The following is a 16,749-nucleotide window of genomic DNA, read 5'->3' on the forward strand; positions in this document are numbered from 1 at the left end:
AAATCTGCCAAAACTCCCTGGATTGTGGAGCGGTCCCAGCGGTTTGGAAAACCACAAATGTAACATTCCTATTTAAAAAGGGAGGGAGATAGAAAACAGGAAACTATAGACTAGGTACCGTAACATCTGTTGCTGGGAAAAAGCTGGAGTCCATTGTTAAAGAAACAGTAGTGGGACATTTGGAAAAGCATAATACAGACAAGCAGAGTCAGCATGATTTTAATGAAAGGGAAATCATGTTTGACAAATTTGCTGGAGTTCTTGGAGGATGTAATGAGCAGGGTGGATAAGGGGGAACCAATGGATGTGGGGTATTTGGATTTCCAAGAGGCTTTCGATAAGGTACCATATAACAGGTGACTGCACGATAAAAGTTCACGGGGTTGGAAGTAATATATTAGCATGGATAGATGATTGGCTAACTAACAGAGACAGAGTCGGAATAAATGGATCATTTTCCGGTTGACAAACGGTGACTAGTGGGGTGCCACAGGGATCGGTGCTGGGTCCTCAATTATTTCTAATCTATAATCATGACTTGGATGAAGGGACAGAGTGTAATGTGGCCAAGTTTGCTGATGATACAAAGATGGATGAGAAAGCAAATTGAAGGAGGACACAAAGAATCTGCAAATGGATGTAGACAGGCTCAGTGAGTGGGCTAATATTTGGCAGATTGAGTATAATGTGGGAAAGTGCAAGGTTATCCACTTTGGCAGGAAAAATAAAAATACAATTTATTATTTAAATAATAGAGATATTACAAAATGCTGCAGTACAGAGGGACCTCGGTGTCCTTGTGTGTGAAACACAAAGTTATTCTGCAGGTTCAGCAAGTAATTATGAAGCCAACAGAAATGTTGGCCTTTATTGCAAGGGGGATGGAGTATAAAAGCAGGGAAGTACTGCTATAACTGTACAGGGTATTGGTGAGGCCACACCTAGAGTACTGCGTACAGTTTTGATCTCCTTATTTAAGGAGGGATATACTTGCATTGGAGAAGCTTCACTAGTTTGATTCCTGAGATGAAGGGGTTGACTTATGGGGATAGGTTGAGCAGGTTAGGCCTACACACATTGGAGTTCAGAAGAATCAGAGGTGATCTTATTAAAATATGATACTGAGGGGACTCGACAAGGTCGATGCAGAGGATATTTCCACTCGTGGGGGAATCTAGAATTAGGGGCATAGTTTAAGAATAAGGGGTCGCTGATTTAGAACTGATGAGGGGAAATTTCTTCTCTGAGGGTCGTGAATCTTTCTCTACCCCAGAGAGCTGTGGAGGCTGGGTCATTGAATATATTTAAGATGGAGACAGACAGATTTTTGAGCAATAAGAGAGTGAAGGGTTATGGGGAGCAGGCAGGCAAGTGGAGCTGTGCCCAAGATCAGATCAGCCATGATCTTATTAAATGGCGGAGCAGGTTCGAGTGACCAATGGCCTACTCCTGCTCCTATTTCTTATGTTTTTTAAAGAGTGAGGTATGGATGCAGACACAATCAGCATTATTTTTTAATCTCACCCTTTTCCCTTTGATTAATTGGTCAAATATCCCTAATATTAAACTCCAGCCCAGTTATAGGGGTAATTAATATCAGCAGAAAGAAAGCCCAACTGTAGGAATGGACACGATTCAGTCTGGGACAACAGCAGAATCCAAACCCTGCAGTCACTTGTGAAGTCGCTGGTGTATCAGCAGCCTGGATGATCGAGTGAATCCCTTCCCACACACTGAGCAGGTGAATGGTCTTTCCCCAGTGTGAACTCGCCGGTGTCCAGTGAGGTCAGATGACTGAGTGAATCCCTTCCCACACACAGTGCAAGTGAACGGCCTCTCCCCAGTGTGAACTCGCTGGTGTATCAGCAGGTGGGATGACCGAGTGAATCCCTTCCCACACTCAGAGCAGGTGAACGGCCTCTCCCCAGTGTGAACGCGCTGTTGTCTCAGCAGGCCGGATGACTGAGTGAATCCCTTCCCACACTCGGAGCAGGTGAACGGCCTCTCCCCAGTGTGAACTAGCTGGTGTATCAGCAGGTTGGATAACTGAGTGAATCCCTTCCCACACTCGGAGCAAGTAAACAGCCTCTCCCCAGTGTGAACTCGCTGGTGTCTCAGCAGGTTGGATGACTGAGTGAATTCTTTCCCACACTCAGAGCAGGTGAACGGTCTCTCCCCAGTGTGTACTCTCTGGTGTCTCAGCAGGTGGGATGAAGCAGTGAAGCCCTTCCCACACTCAGAGCAGGTGAACGGCCTCTCCTCAGTATGAACTCGCTGGTGAGTTAGAAGGCGGGATGACAGAGTGAATCCTTTCCCACATTCAGAGCAGGTGAACGGCCTCTCCCCAGTGTGAACCCGCTGATGTATCAACAGGTTGGATGACAGAGTGAATCCTTTCCCACACTCGGAGCAGGTGAATGGCCTCTCCCCAGTGTGAACTCGCTGGTGTATCAGCAGGTGGCATGACTGAGTGAATCCCTTCCCACACTCTGAGCAGGTGAATGGCCTCTCCCCAGTGTGAACTCGCTGGTGAGTTAGAAGGCGAGATGACTGAGTGAATCCCTTCCCACATTCAGAGCAAGTGAACGGTCTTTCCCCAGTGTGACTGTGCTGATGTACTTCCAGCTGACACGGGTAATTGAATCCCTTCCCACAGTCTCCACATTCCCACGGTTTCTCCATGGTGCGGGTGTCCTTGTGTCTCTCCAGGTTGGACGATCAGTTGAAGCCTTGTCCACACACAGAACACGTGTATGGTTTCTCCCCGCTTTCAATGCTGCGATGTTTTGTCAGTCTGTGTAACTGGTTAAAGCTCTTTCCACAGTCAGTGCACTGGAACACTCTCACTCGGGTGTGTGTGTGTCTCAGTGCTTCCCCAGTCACACCGATGTTTGAAATCTGTTCCCACAGACAGAACAGACAAACTTTTCTCCTTCCACATTCAAAGGCCGATGAAATTCAGGACCTGAGAAATCGAGTGATTCCGTCCGATCTCGACATGATGTTTAGTTTGAGTTTCCCATCTGCAAATCCTCCCCTTTTGATAACCTGGAAAAGGTGTTTACAAAAATCATTACTGCAAGTACAGAACAGAAATACACAACAGACGATTCTAGATTCTGTGGAACATTCTTTCCTTTCTTGTTCCTGCAAAGCTATAAATCACTGCCCCATACACTTTACCACCCTGTTCGTTATGTTGGACTAACTGTTTTAGAGCTTCCTGCTTTTTGTCTGCTTCCTCTTTTTAAAATAGGGAACGTTACATTTGCAGTTTTCCAATCTCTTGGGACCTTGCCAGAATCCAAGGAATTTTGGTAAGTAACAGCCAATGTATCCACAATCCCTGCCGCTACTTCTCTTGAGACTCAAGACCTGTCAGTTTCTAGCAGATGAGTTTGGGTTAAAACTGTACCTGTCAGTTTCTGGTATGTGAGTGTGTATTTTATTCTGCACCTGTCAGTTTCTGATATGTCAGTGTGGGATTAATCAGCACCTTCCAGTTTGATATGTGAGTGTGGGTTTAATCTGTACCTGTAATGTCCCGGGATGCGAGTGTGGGTTTTATTCTGCATCTCTCAGTTTCTGGTAGATAAGTGTGGTGCTCAATATGTACCTGTCAGTATCTGGTTTGTGAGTGTGGATTAAAGCTGGAACTGTCAGTAATTGGTATGTGAGTGTTGGTTATATTCTGTACCAGCCAGTCTCTAGCACTAGAGCAAGTATCGGCTCCCTCTTCACCCCGCACCCCATCCCAGGACACACCCTCAGCCCCCGGGACACTCACCCTCAGCCCCCGGCTCCCTCTCCCCCCGGGACACTATCCCTCAGCCCCCGGCTCTCTCTCCCCCCGGGACACTCACCCTCAGCCCCCGGCTCTCTCTCCCCCCGGGACACTCACCCTCAGCCCCCGGCTCCCTCTCCCCCCCGGGACACTCACCCTCAGCCCCCGGCTCCCTTTCCCCCCAGGACACTCACCCTCAGCCCCCGGCCGCGCTCACTTTCCGCCATTTTGATTTTTCCGTCAACATCCGGGATATGCGCAGAGCGCGGTTAGGGTGTCAAACGTGATCCGTCGCTACTATTGGGTGCAAGCAGCTGATTGACAGCTCTCTGCACCAATCGCGGCCCGGCACAGCTGGACAAGCGCCCCGCCCACTCCCACAGTCGGAGGCGGGGCCGCTCCCAATCACGTGGCTCCTGATTTGAATCCGCGCCGCACTTTACCGGTCTGACCGCAAGTGACGTCCGTAACCCAGCAACGCAAGCTGTGTGACGTCGGTAACCTGGCAATTAGTCTGTGTGACGTCATGTAAGCTGGCACCAGGGGCGGGGAGGGCCCGAGCCCACAGGATGGCGGTTGGTGCGTTTACCTGTGTGTGTGATATATGTCTGTTATATATGTGTGTACACGTGTGTCTATATTTGTGTCTCTGTATCTGTGCTCTCCCGGCCCCATTATCCGGACCTTTCTAAATACTATTCGGTACCAATGTGTCTGGGCCAATCACTTCCCCAGAAAGTGCTGAGTTGTCACTTTAATTTGGTGAATTCTGATTAATTTGATTCTTTTCTTTATTCATTCTCCAGATGTGGGTGGTGCTCTCCAGGCCAGCATTTATTGCTAATCCCTGACCGCCCCTGACAAGGTGAAAGTGAGCCACCTTCTTGAACCGCTGCAGTCCGTGTGGTGAAGGTGCTCTCACAGTGCTGTTAGGGAGGGAGTTCCAGGATTTTGTCCCAGCGACCGATATATTTCCAAGTCAGGATGTTGTGTGACTCCGAGGTGGAACATGGAGGTGGTGGTGTTCCCATGCACCTGTTGTCCTTGTCCTTCTCGGTGGTAGAGGTCGCGGGTCTGGGAGGTGCTGGCGAAGGAGCCTTGGCGAGTTGCTGCAGTGCATCTTGTAGATGGTAAACACTGCAGCCAAGTTGTGCCGGTGGTGGAGGGAGTTGATGTTTTAAGGTGGTGGATGGGGTGTCAATCAAGCGGGCTGCTTTGTCCTGGATGGTGTCGAGCTTCCCGAGTGTTGTTGGAGCTGCGCTCATCCAGGCAATTGGAGAGTATTCCATCACACTCCTGACATGTGCCTTGTAGATGGTGAAAGGCTTTGTCAGGAGTGAGACACTCACCGCAGAATACCCAGCCTCTGACCCGCTCTTGTTGCCACAGTATTTACGTGGCTGCTCAAATTAAGTTTCTGGTCAATGGTGACCCCCAGGATATTGATGGTGGGGGATTTTGCGCTGTTAATGAAGTTGACTGTCAAGGGCCAGTAGACTGTCGCTTGTTGGAGATAGTCATTGCCTGATACATGTTTTGCGTGAAAATTACTTGCCACTTATCAGCTCGAACCTGAATGTCGCCCAGCTCTTGCTGCATGCGGGCATGGACTGCTCCATTATCTGAGGAGTTGCGAATGGAACTGAACTCTGTGCAGTCATCAGTGAACATCCCCACTTCTGACCTTATGATGGAGGGAAGGTCATTGATGAAGCAGCTGAAGAGTGTTGGGCCTAGGACACTGCCCTGAGGAACTCTTGCAGCGATGTCCTGGGGCTGAGATGATTGACCTCCAATAACCACAGCCATCTTCCTTTCTGTTAGTTATGAGTCCAGTCTTTTTTCGTATGGTAGCAGCAAAGCAAATCAAACGTCAATATCCAAGTTGGTTACCCAGGCCAAAGCTTCCGATGTAACAGCATGGATATCTTGTAGGCTTCTTGCAAATCCTCTGAGGGCAGTGCTCAATGATTTGCTCCAGGATCTGATTAGGAGCTCCACAGTCACATGATGGGGATGCTTTACTCTTCCACCTATGGAGAAGGTGGCAGCATCTACGATGACCAGTTCTGAGGCGGTTGATGGATGCCCAATGTTTGCGAGGACGGTATGATCCTTCAGGTTGTACTCTGGGGTGTTCTATAAGGAATCCATTCCGTATGTCGCAGTTCTTCGAGGCATTTCACCATCAGTCAGCAAGGCTGTGGGGAGATCACTGAAAGGCTTCAGTGACGATCCAAAATGGCCTTCTAGATGTGAGACGGGCTGGTGGTAGGTTGTTCAAGTTGGCCTGGATCGACATGTCTTTGCTGGTGTAGAGGTGCTGGCATACAGAGGGTTTGAGCATCTGCTCCCCATGTGGATCTGGTGAGTTTCTGGATCAAGTTGACCTTACTCTTTAGTTTCTTCTATAGGTTCTGGAGATGTATATATGACAGGGTACGATCAAGTGTGACTCCTAAATAGGAGGGATTTTTTTGGCATGATTTACCTCTGCACCACAAAAGGAGACTTTCAAAGATTGGTAATGTCGAGGTGGCTGCCTTTTGCGAGTTTGGCCAGAATTGCCATCAAGGGAAGTATGCTTCCATCCTCTGTAAATCACTGCTCAGGACCCATTCGATGATGGACAGTATTGTGTTCCTAACACAGATGAAACTGCACACAGGGAGGTTAAAGTAACAGTGACCTCAGTCTTTAATAAGACACTCCAGAGAGAGGAACAGGCCTTAGGGGCCGGCTTATATACAGTGCCCCCAAGGGATGCTGGGATCCCTTGGGACTTCAGGGGATGAGCTCCCTGGTGGCGGAATATGGGAGTGCATGCTTTACAGATACACAACATCACTCCCCCGCGACAGTCAAAGTGAAAACTATTTACAAGGTGAGTCGGTCGGGAGCCTTTCTTTCCTTGGTGGACCGCCTTAGTACAAATGTCTGTTCTGGTGTGTTGGCTGTGCCCTCACTGGGCTGGCGTGTTGTTGGCCCGGCAGGGCTGCTAGGTGAGTCTGACCTTGCTGGGCTGTTGGGCGTGATGGGTTCGATTTCCTGGTCCGGCGTGGTGTCGTATTGGGTGTGTGTTGTTGGCTCGATAAAGATGGTGTCTGCTGTGGGTTGTTCAGGGCAGTCTGTGAACCGCAACCTCGTTTGGTCCAGGTACTTTCTGCAAATTTGTCCATTGTCTAGTTTGACTACAAACACCCTATTTCCTTCTTTAGCTATCACCGTGCCCGCGATCCACTTGGGACCATGTCCGTAGTTTAGCACATACACAGGGTCATTCAGATCAATTTCCCGTGACACAGTGGCGCGACCATCGTTTACATTTTGTTGCTGCCGCCTGCTCTCCAGCTGATCATGCAGGTTGGGGTGAACCAGCGAGAGTCTGGTTTTAAGTGTCCTTTTCATGAATAGCTCAGCCGGGGGCACCCCTGTGAGTGAGTGGGGTCTCGTGCGGTAGCTGAGCAGTACTCAGGACAAGCGGGTTTGGAGTGAGCCTTCTGTGACTTGTTTAAGGCTCTGTTTGATTGTTTGTACTGCCCGCTCTGCCTGCCCATTGGAGTCTGGTTTAAACGGGGCCGAGGTGACATGTTTGATCTCATTGCGGGTCATGAATTCTTTAAATTCGGCACTGGTGAAACATGGCCCATTGTCACTGACCAGTATGTCAGGCAGGCCGTGGGTGGCAGACATGGTCCTCAGGCTTTCAATGGTGGCGGTGGCGGTGCTTCCCGACATTATTTCACATTCAATCCATTTTGAAAAAGCATCCACCACCACCAGGAACATTTTACCAAGAAACGGGCCCGCATAGTCGACATGGATCCTTGACCATGGTCTGGAGGGCCAGGACCACAAACTTAGTGGTGCCTTCTAGGCGCATTGCTCAACTGAGCACATACGTTGCATTGCCGTACACAGGACTCTAAGTCAGAGTCGATACCGGGCCATCACACGTGGGATCTGGCTATCGCTTTCATCATTACTATACCCGGGTGTGTGCTGTGGAGATCGAGATGAACATCTCCCTGCCCTTTTTGGGTAGCACTACGCGGTTACCCCACAACAGGCAGTCTGCCTGAATGGACAGCTCATCCTTTCGCCGTTGGAACTGCTTGATTAGCTCTTGCATTTTAACGGGGATGCTGGCCCAGCTCCCATGCAGTACACAGTTTTTTACTAGGGACAGCAGAGGATCTTGGCTGGTCCAAGTCCTAATCTGGCGGGCCGTGACAGATGATTTATCATTTTCAAACACTTCCATGACCATCAACAAGTCTGCGGGCTGCGCCACCATCAACAAGTTTACAGCTGCGCCATTTCCACCCCCGTGGTGGGCAATGGTAGCCGACTGAGAGCATCCGCACAGTTCTCGGTGCCTGGCCTGTGGCGGATGGTATAGTTATACGCTGATAGCGCGAGTGCCCACCTTTGTATGCGGGCTGAGGCATTGGTATTTATCCCCTTGTTTTCAGCAAACAGGGATATGAGGGGATTGTGATCGGTTTCCAGCTCAAATTTGAGGCCAAACAGGTACTGATGCATTTTCTTTACCCCGAACACACATGCTAATGCCTCTTTCTCAATCATGCTGTAGGCCCTCTCGGCCTTAGACAAGCTCCTGGAAGCATAGGCTACAGTTTGCAACTTCCCCGCAACGTTAGCTTGTTGTAATACACACCCGACACCGTACGATGACGCATCACATGCTAGCACAAGTCTTTTACACGGGTTATACAATACAAGCAGCTTGTTTATGGAGCATAAAATGTTTCTGGCTTTCTCAAAAGCAATTACTCGTTTTTTTCCCCATACCCAGTTCTCACCTTTACGCAATGACACATGTAGGGGCTCTAAGAGGGTGCTTAACCCCGGTAGGAAGTTACCAAAATAATTGAGGAGTCCCAGGAATGACCGCAGCTCCGTGACATTCTGTGGCCTGGGCGCGTTCCTGATAGCCTCTGTCTTGGCCTCTGTGGGCCGAATGCCGTCCGCCGCGATCTTTCTCCCCAAAAACTCCACTTCCTTTGCCATGAAGACGCATTTCGACTTCTTCAGCCGCAGCCCTACGCGATCCAGTCGCTGGAGGACCTCCTCCAGGTTTTGTAGGTGCTCGATGGTGTCCCAACCCCTGACCAATATGTCGTCCTGAAAAACCACTGTGCGTGGTACCGACTTGAGTAGGCTCTCCATGTTTTGCTGGAAGATCGCTGCAGCCGACCGAATTCCAAACGGGCATCTGCTGTAGATGAACAGTCCCTTGTGCGTGTTGATGCAGGTGAGGCTCTTTGAAGACTCCTCCAGCTCCTGCGTCATGTAGGCCGAAGTCAGGTTGAGCTTGGTGAACGTCTTGCCTCCTGCTAGTGTCGCAAATAGGTCGTCCACCTTCGGTAGCGGGTATTGGTCCTGTAGCGAGAAACAATTAATAGTTACTTTATAATCGCCGCAAATCCTGACCGTGCCATCACTTTTGAGTACTGGAACAATCGGGTGACCCATTCGCTGAATTTCACTGGGGAGATAATGCCCTTGCGTTGCAGCCTGTCCAGCTTGTGGTGAATGGGTCGTGCCTCTGGGACCAAGTGGATCTGCACCTTCACCCTGGATAAGTTTCCAATGCCTGGCTCAAAAAGGGAAGGAAATTTGTTAAGAACCTGGGTACATGAGGCCTCATCGACATGTGATAGTGCTCGGATGTCATCCCAGTTCCAGCGGATTTTGCCCAGCCAGCTCCTTCCAAGCAGTGTGGGGCCATCGCCCGGGACAATCCAGAGTGGCAGTTCATGCACCGTGCCCTCGTAGGCAACCTTGACCATGGCACTGCCCAGGTCATTGATAAACTCTTTGGTGTACGTTCTCAGTTTCGTGTGGATGGGGCTCAGGGCTGGTCTGAGTGCCTTGTTGCACTACCATCTCTCAAACATCTTTTTACTCATGATGGATTGGCTAGCGCCAGTGTCCAGTTCCATGGCTACGGGTAAGCCATTCAATTTTACGTTTAGCATTATAGGTGGACATTTCATCGAAATGTGTGCACCCCGTGTACTTCAGCATCTGCCTCCTCCCTCTGAGGCTCGAAATTGCTTTGATCCACCATGGACTGATCTTCTTCTTCCTCTGGTGATTAGCAAGTTTTGCAGAGCTTGCAGCTCGTCTGCAAACTCGTTGGAGGTGCCCCATTGTTCCACAGCTCTTGCAAACATACCCTTTGAGCGGCATGAATAGGCTGAATGGAAGCCTCCACAACGCCAACAAGGTGTGACTTGCCTTGCATTCATCCTTTGTTGCGGACTCTGAGTCATCTGGGTCACCTAAGACTCATGGTTTCTGCCCTGTACATTTCTGCTTGCAAACACAGTTCCAGTTAATTTATGAACATTGCTAGCACTTGTGTGCTAAGAGATTTGTTTGGTGTTATCACTGGTGAACATAAACGACTGTGCTATCGCAATGGCCTTACTGAGGGTCGGTGTCTCTACAGTCAAAAGTTTTCGTAGGATGGTCTCGTGGCCAATGCCCAGTACAAAAAAGTCTCTGATTATTTGCTCTAGCTATCAAACTCACATTGTCCTGCAAGTCGTCTTAGCTTGGCGACGTAGCTCGCCACTTCCTGACCTTCAGATCGCTGACACGTGTAGAACCGATACCTCGCCATCAGCATGCTCTCCCTCGGGTTAAGATGCTCCCGAACCAGTGCACACAGCTCCTGATATGACTTATCTGTGGGTTTCACCGGAGCCAGAAGATTCTTCATGAGGCTGCAGGTCGGTGAGAGGACCGCTCTCCTTTTTGCAGCGTTTCCTTCTCCGTCCAGCTCGTTGGCTACAAAGTACTGGTGTAGCCATTCGACATAGGCTTCCCAGTCCTCACCCTCCGAGAATTTCTCCAGGATGCCCACAGTTTGCTGCATCTTTGCGTTGGATTCGTATACTCGTCGCCAGTTGTTGTGTTCCCAACACAGATGAGACTGCACACAGGGAGGTTAAAGTAACAGTGACCTTAGTCTTTAATAAGACACTCCAGAGTGAGTAACAGGCCTTAGGGGCCAGCTTATACACATTGCTCCCAAGTGATGCTGGAATCCCTTGGTACTTCAGGGGATACGATCCCTGGTGGCAGAACATGCGAGTGCATGCTTTACAGATGCACAACAGGCTGTGTGTGTGTTTGGGGGCTGTCTCTACCTGTGTGTGTGATATATGTCTGTGTATGGGCTGTGTATGTGTTTGGGGGATGTCTCTGCCTGTATGAGTGATATATTTCTGTGATATATGTGTGTCTGTGAGATTAGACTGTGTGGGATATTAAAGAATATGACGAGAGTGTGGAAGGAGCTGGCTGTCGAACTGGGTCACTCGGCCTCTCGAGCCTGCTCGTCCATTCAGTAACATCATGGCTGGTCAAGTAACACCAGCCTATTATTCCAGCCCCTATCTGAATGCGCCATCAGACACACATTCAGACATTTCCCCGAGCGATCTGCTCATCCCATTTCCCTCCTCCCCTTGATCCCCATACTGTCAGCTGTGGCTCAGTGGGCAGCACTCTTGCCCTGAGTCAGAAGTTTGTGGGTTCAAGTCCCACTCCAGGGATTTGAGCACAAAGAAACCTAGGCTGACACTCCCACTGCAGTGTTGGGGGAGTGCCGCACTGTCGGAGGAGCAGTGCTGGGGGAGCACCGCACTGTTGGAGGGGCAGTACTGAGGGAGCGCTGCACTGTCGGAGGGGCAATACTGAGGGAGCGGCGCACTGTCGGAGGGGCAGTACTGAGGGAGCGCCGCATTGTCGGAGGGCCAGTACTGAGGGAATGCTGCACTGTCAGAGGGGTAGTACTAGGAGTGCCGCATAGTCGGAGGGGTAGTACTGAGGGAACGCTGTATTGTCAGAGGGGCAGTACTGAGGGAGTGCTGCATTGTCAAAGGGGCAGTGCTGAGGGAATGGCGCACTGTCGGTGGGCCAGTACTGAGAGAGTGCTGCACTGTCGGCGGGGCAGTACTGAGGGAGGGCTGCACTGTTGGAGGGGCAGTACTGAGGGAACGCTGTATTGTCAGAGGGGCAGTACTGAGGGAGTGCTGCACTGTCAAAGGGGCAGTGCTGAGGGAGTGATGCACTATCGGAGAGGCAGTACTGAGGGAGCGCAGCACTGTCGGAGGGACAGTACTGAGGGAGCGCTGCACTGTCGGAGGAGCAGTGCTGAGGGAGTGCTGCACTGTTGGAGGGGCAATACTGAGGGAGTGCTGCACTGTCGGAGGGGTGGTACTGAGGGAGTGCTGCACGTCAGAGGGGCAGTACTGAGGGACTGCTGCACTGTCGGAGGTGCCGTCTTTCGGATGAGACCTTTAACTGAGGCCCTGTTCACGCTCTACGGTGAACATAAAAGATCCCATGGCACTATTTCGAAGAAGAGCAGGGGAGTTACCGCCAGTGTCCAGGGGCCAATATTTATCCCTCAATCAACATAACAAAAAAACAGATGAGCTGGTCATTATCAGATCGCTGTTTGTGGGAGCTTGCTATGTGCAAATTGGCTGCCGTGTATCCCACAGTGACTCCCCTTCGAAGGTATTTCATTTGTTGTAAAGCGCTTTGAGACGTCCGCTGGTCGTGAATGGCCCTGTATAAATCCAAGTCTTTTTTTGTCTTTCTTTGTGAGGGTCAATCCCGCCACACACACAACTCCCCACGTCCCCCTCCTCCCGCCAAGGAAAACCCCATCCCGAGACACTCCACACATACAGACAGAGAAACAAGGGAACAAATGCAATGAGTTTTATTTCGGAGTTCGGCCCATTATTCAAACAGCGGCGATAGAATCTCAGCGGGATATGCCCCCCCGCCACCCGCCATTGAACCTTCTCTTCCCGGATGAAGGCTTCTTTCCGCAGGGCCTTGAAGAGCTTGGGTCAGAGCTCAGTCCAGGGATCTACGGCCATTTCGGGAGGCAACAGGCGGAGCCCACGTCACAGAGACCTTTGTCGACAAAGTCATCCATACCACAGACGTCAGAGCACGATACATCTTCGGGACAAGCAACACATCTCACCAAAACTTTCTCGCACTGTGCCGTGTCAGCGTCTGAAACCCAACGTCAAGAGTCAGTTGGGCAGTGGCGGTGTTATCGGATGATGTCGCCAAGGGGCAGCATGTCGGTGAGAAATAGGAGGAGGGGGCCGAGGATAGATCCTTGGGGGGACACCAGAGGGGGATGGCTAAGAAGACAAGGGAATGCACATTCTTTGACCAGCATTTTCCAATCCTCTCTGGCAGCGAGAGTACTGCGTGCAGTTCTGGTCACCTTATTACAGGAAATATGTGATTGCACTAGAGAGGGTACAGAGGAGTTTTACAATAATGTTGCCTGGACTAGAGAATTTTAATTACGAGAAAAGATTGGATAGGCTGGGTTTGTTTTCCTTGGAACAGAGGAAGCTGAGGAGAGAACTTATTGAGGTGTATAAAATTATGAGGAGCCGAGATAGAGTGGATAGGAAAGACCTATTTCCCTTAGCAGAGGGGTCAATAACCAGGGGACATAGATATAAAGTACTCGTTGAAGGTTTAGAGGGGATGTGAGGGTAAATCGCCTCACCCAGAAGGTGGTGAGGGTCTGGAACTCACTGCAGAAACCCTCACCACGTATAAAATACTTGGATGTCCACTTGAAGTGCCGTAACCGACAGGCTACGGACAAGAGCTGGAAAGTGGGATTAGGCTGAATAGCTCTTTGTCAGCCGGCACGCACACGATGGGCTGAATGGCCTCCTTCCGTGCTGTAAATTTCTATGATATTATGATTCTCTGTCTGTGTGCGGGTGTCCTGGGGTGGGGTGTTCCATGGGGAGGGCGGGACGTGGGGAGTGGTGTGTGTGGGATTGACTCTGGGAGAAGATGTGGAGATCACGGTGAGGGGGAAATGAGAGGAGCTGGTCTGAACGTGCTTGATGTCGCATTGAGAAAGGGGCTGGAATAAGAGCCCACCCGTACACTCAGCCCCGCCCCTACACAGCCCTGCCTTCAAACTCAGCCCTGTCCCACACTCAGCCCCGCCTCCACACTCAGCTCCGCCCCTACACAGCCCTGTCCCTAAACTCAGCCCCGCCTCCACACTCAGCTCCGCCCCTACACAGCCCTGTCCCTAAACTCAGCCCCGCCTCCACACTCAGCCCCGTCCCAAAACTCAGCCCCGCCTCCACACTCAGCCCCATCCCTAAACTCAGCCTCGCCTCCACACTCAGCCCCATCCCTAAATTCAGCCCCGCCTCCACACTCAGCCCCGCCCCTAAATTCAGCCTCGCCTCCACACTCAGCCCCATCCCTACATTCAGCCCCGCCTCCACACTCAGCCCCGCCCCTACACTCAGCCCTGCCTCCACACTCAGCCCCGCCTCCACACTCAGCCCCGTCCATAAACTCAACCCTGCCTCCACACCCAGCAGCCCACTACACTCAGCTCCGCCCTTACACAGACCCACCTCCACACACAGCCCCGCTTCCACACTCAGACCCGCCCACTGCACTCAGCCCCGCCCCTACTCAGCCCCACCCATTACACTCAGCTCCGCCCCTACTCAGCCCCACCTCCACACTCAGCCCCGCCCCTACTCAGCCCCACCCATTACACTCAGCTCCGCCCCAACACAGCCCCACCTCCACACTCAGCTCCGCCCCTACACAGCCCCACCTCCACACTCAGCCCCGCCCCTACTCAGCCCCACCCACTACATTCAGCTCCGCCCCTACACAGCCTCACCTCCATACTCAGCCCCGCCCCTACTCAGCCCCACCCACTACACTCAGCTCCGCCCCTACACAGCCCCACCTCCACACTCAGGTCCGCCTCCACACTCAGCCCCGCCCCCTTCAATCAGACCCACTTTGTTGTGTCCTTAGATGCTCGAACAATGACTCCACGAGGCAGTGTGTTGTACTTGAACTGTAGTGACCTTAGTCCTTTATTAGTTAACTCCAGAGTGAGGATCACACCTGGTGGCCTGCCTTTTATACTAGGCCAGGCACACCTGTACAGGTAACCTACGAGTTTCTCACTGCTGTGCCCTCTGGTGGCACACCTTGAGATAGTACCAACAGTAGCCGTGTATGATACATGACATCACTCCCCCCTGAACCTTCAGTGCAAATCTCCTCTGCATTGACTGTGCTTTGGGCTTAGCTCTATGTGGGTTTTGTCTGGTTGACCTCTGGCGGGTCAGCTCAACCTTGGGTGGGTAGTTGGTGCAGTAGCGTGCTGGTGGTTGCTGCTTGTGTGTGTATGTTCCTGACCACTCCATTCACCCCCTCCCACATTGGTGTGGTGGGGGCTCCTGACATTCATGTACATTCAAGTTGAGGTAAGTGGGTTTTGCATTTTCTTTTGTGTAGTTCCATTGTGCGACTGCAGTGACCAGTGCGTGAGGACAAGCTAGTTCCGAAGCTGCTGGGTGGTGTCCCTGCTGTCTGGTGGTGGCTCAGTCCCGATGCTGGCAGTGGGAACCCGGTTGGCTCGCTTAGCCTGCTCACGTGGCCCCTAGTGTCAGGCAGGTTCATAGATATCTGTGACCAACCCCCGTCCTTTCTTTATGCCCTAGGTCCCAGCTGCTCCATGAGGAGCTGTCTTCTAGCAATGCACAGGGAAATGCTGACTCGCTGGCCTGAGCGTCGCTTGGTTCGTAATCCTGGCTGGTGCTTGTTTCCTCTGGGGGAACAGTAGCAGGTGACCCTACATCTAGGGGTATGGCCTTGGTGCAGTCTGCTCCTTTAGGCTTGTGGCAATTGGTGCCATTGGTTGCCTGAGAAGTGGAGCCGACCCAGGGCATGGTATCACTACCGTTGCCCTGCTGAGGTCTCTTGCTTCGCAGCTCATGTGTGTTGGCTGCTTGTGGCCATACTTCATGGTGCATGACTCTGGTCCCCAGGATGCAGGCTACAGCATTGGGTAACTCGCTGGACCTTTGTGCACCTGATGGGTGTCTGCCCGCTGCATTGGCTGCCTGCAGTGGAAATCCTGCAATGCACAGCTTTTCCTTACTTATGATGAATACTCTAGGGGTCCGATCAGAATCGCGCGACTTTTCCTCGCTGGTTGCATATACACAGTTCAAATCATCAATCACACATTGTACATAATCCCCTAACTTTTCCTTGATGGTTGCATGTATACAATTCCGATTATCGGTTACACATTTTACCTGGTCAGTTACACATTTTACATGAACCGTTACACCTTTAGTCTCTAACTTACAATTACTGTTACATTGCTTAGATGTGTGGAACTGTCCCTTTAATTGTAGTGGGTTGCAGGCCTCCTTTAAGAGAGCTTTGCTTGCTTTACCCCAATACGCTTCTCCGATTGGTGCCACTTGTCGCTCCATCAGTGCTGCACCTTGTGGTTTGGCCGCGGCCATCTTTGTCTTCAGCCCCTCACCTTCTGGTTTGGGCGTCATATTTTCTTCCATCCATGATGTCGACTGCGGTAATCCTCTTCTCCTCGGGTTCTGCCTCCGCAGTTAGGAAGTCGCTTCTGGATTCGATTGTCTCCCTCCGGAGTCCTGCCACTGGAGCCTGGAAGGTGCATTTGGGTCATCCCAGCTGGATCATCTCCACACAGTCGTGCTGAGCGGTCTGTGTCTCGGGTGCCATGCTGGTCTGCTCTCCGGTGCCAGGTCCACCTTCAAGTGAGGGCTTGCTTTGCCTCTGAGCGCAGAGGGCTTCGATCGCTGGAGGTGTGAAGTTTTCCCACTTCCAATGGATCTTCTCCATCCAACTTCTGCCGAGCAGCATTGGTCCATCACCTGCAACAATCCACAGAGGTAACTTGTCCATCGTGCCATCATGGAGTACCTTCACATTCACACTAGCAATGACTGGGATGATTTCATTGGTGTAGGTGTGCAGCTTTGTCTGAATCGGGGTCAAGCCGGATTGTCCCATAGCCTCTCAAAGGCTCCTTGATTCATCACTGACTGGCT

The 16,749-nt window shown here is 51.3% G+C and overlaps 1 protein-coding gene across 1 annotated transcript in view; it reads right to left on the minus strand.

The window, feature by feature from the left end:
• Nucleotides 1-4,045, minus strand: part of LOC139248210 (zinc finger protein 850-like) — a 35,415-nt gene extending 31,370 nt beyond the window's left edge. The window contains exons 1-2 of the mRNA XM_070871965.1: nt 3,979-4,045; nt 1,676-3,048 (exon numbers count right to left, since the gene is read on the minus strand). Coding sequence (XP_070728066.1) covers nt 1,676-2,682 — 1,007 coding nt within the window. The 5' untranslated portion in view covers nt 2,683-3,048; nt 3,979-4,045. The remainder of the gene's footprint in view (nt 1-1,675; nt 3,049-3,978) is intronic.
• Nucleotides 4,046-16,749: the final 12,704 nt, after the last annotated feature.

The sequence above is a fragment of the Pristiophorus japonicus genome, unplaced genomic scaffold (assembly GCF_044704955.1).
Source record: "Pristiophorus japonicus isolate sPriJap1 unplaced genomic scaffold, sPriJap1.hap1 HAP1_SCAFFOLD_29, whole genome shotgun sequence".
Classification (NCBI taxonomy): domain Eukaryota; kingdom Metazoa; phylum Chordata; class Chondrichthyes; family Pristiophoridae; genus Pristiophorus; species Pristiophorus japonicus.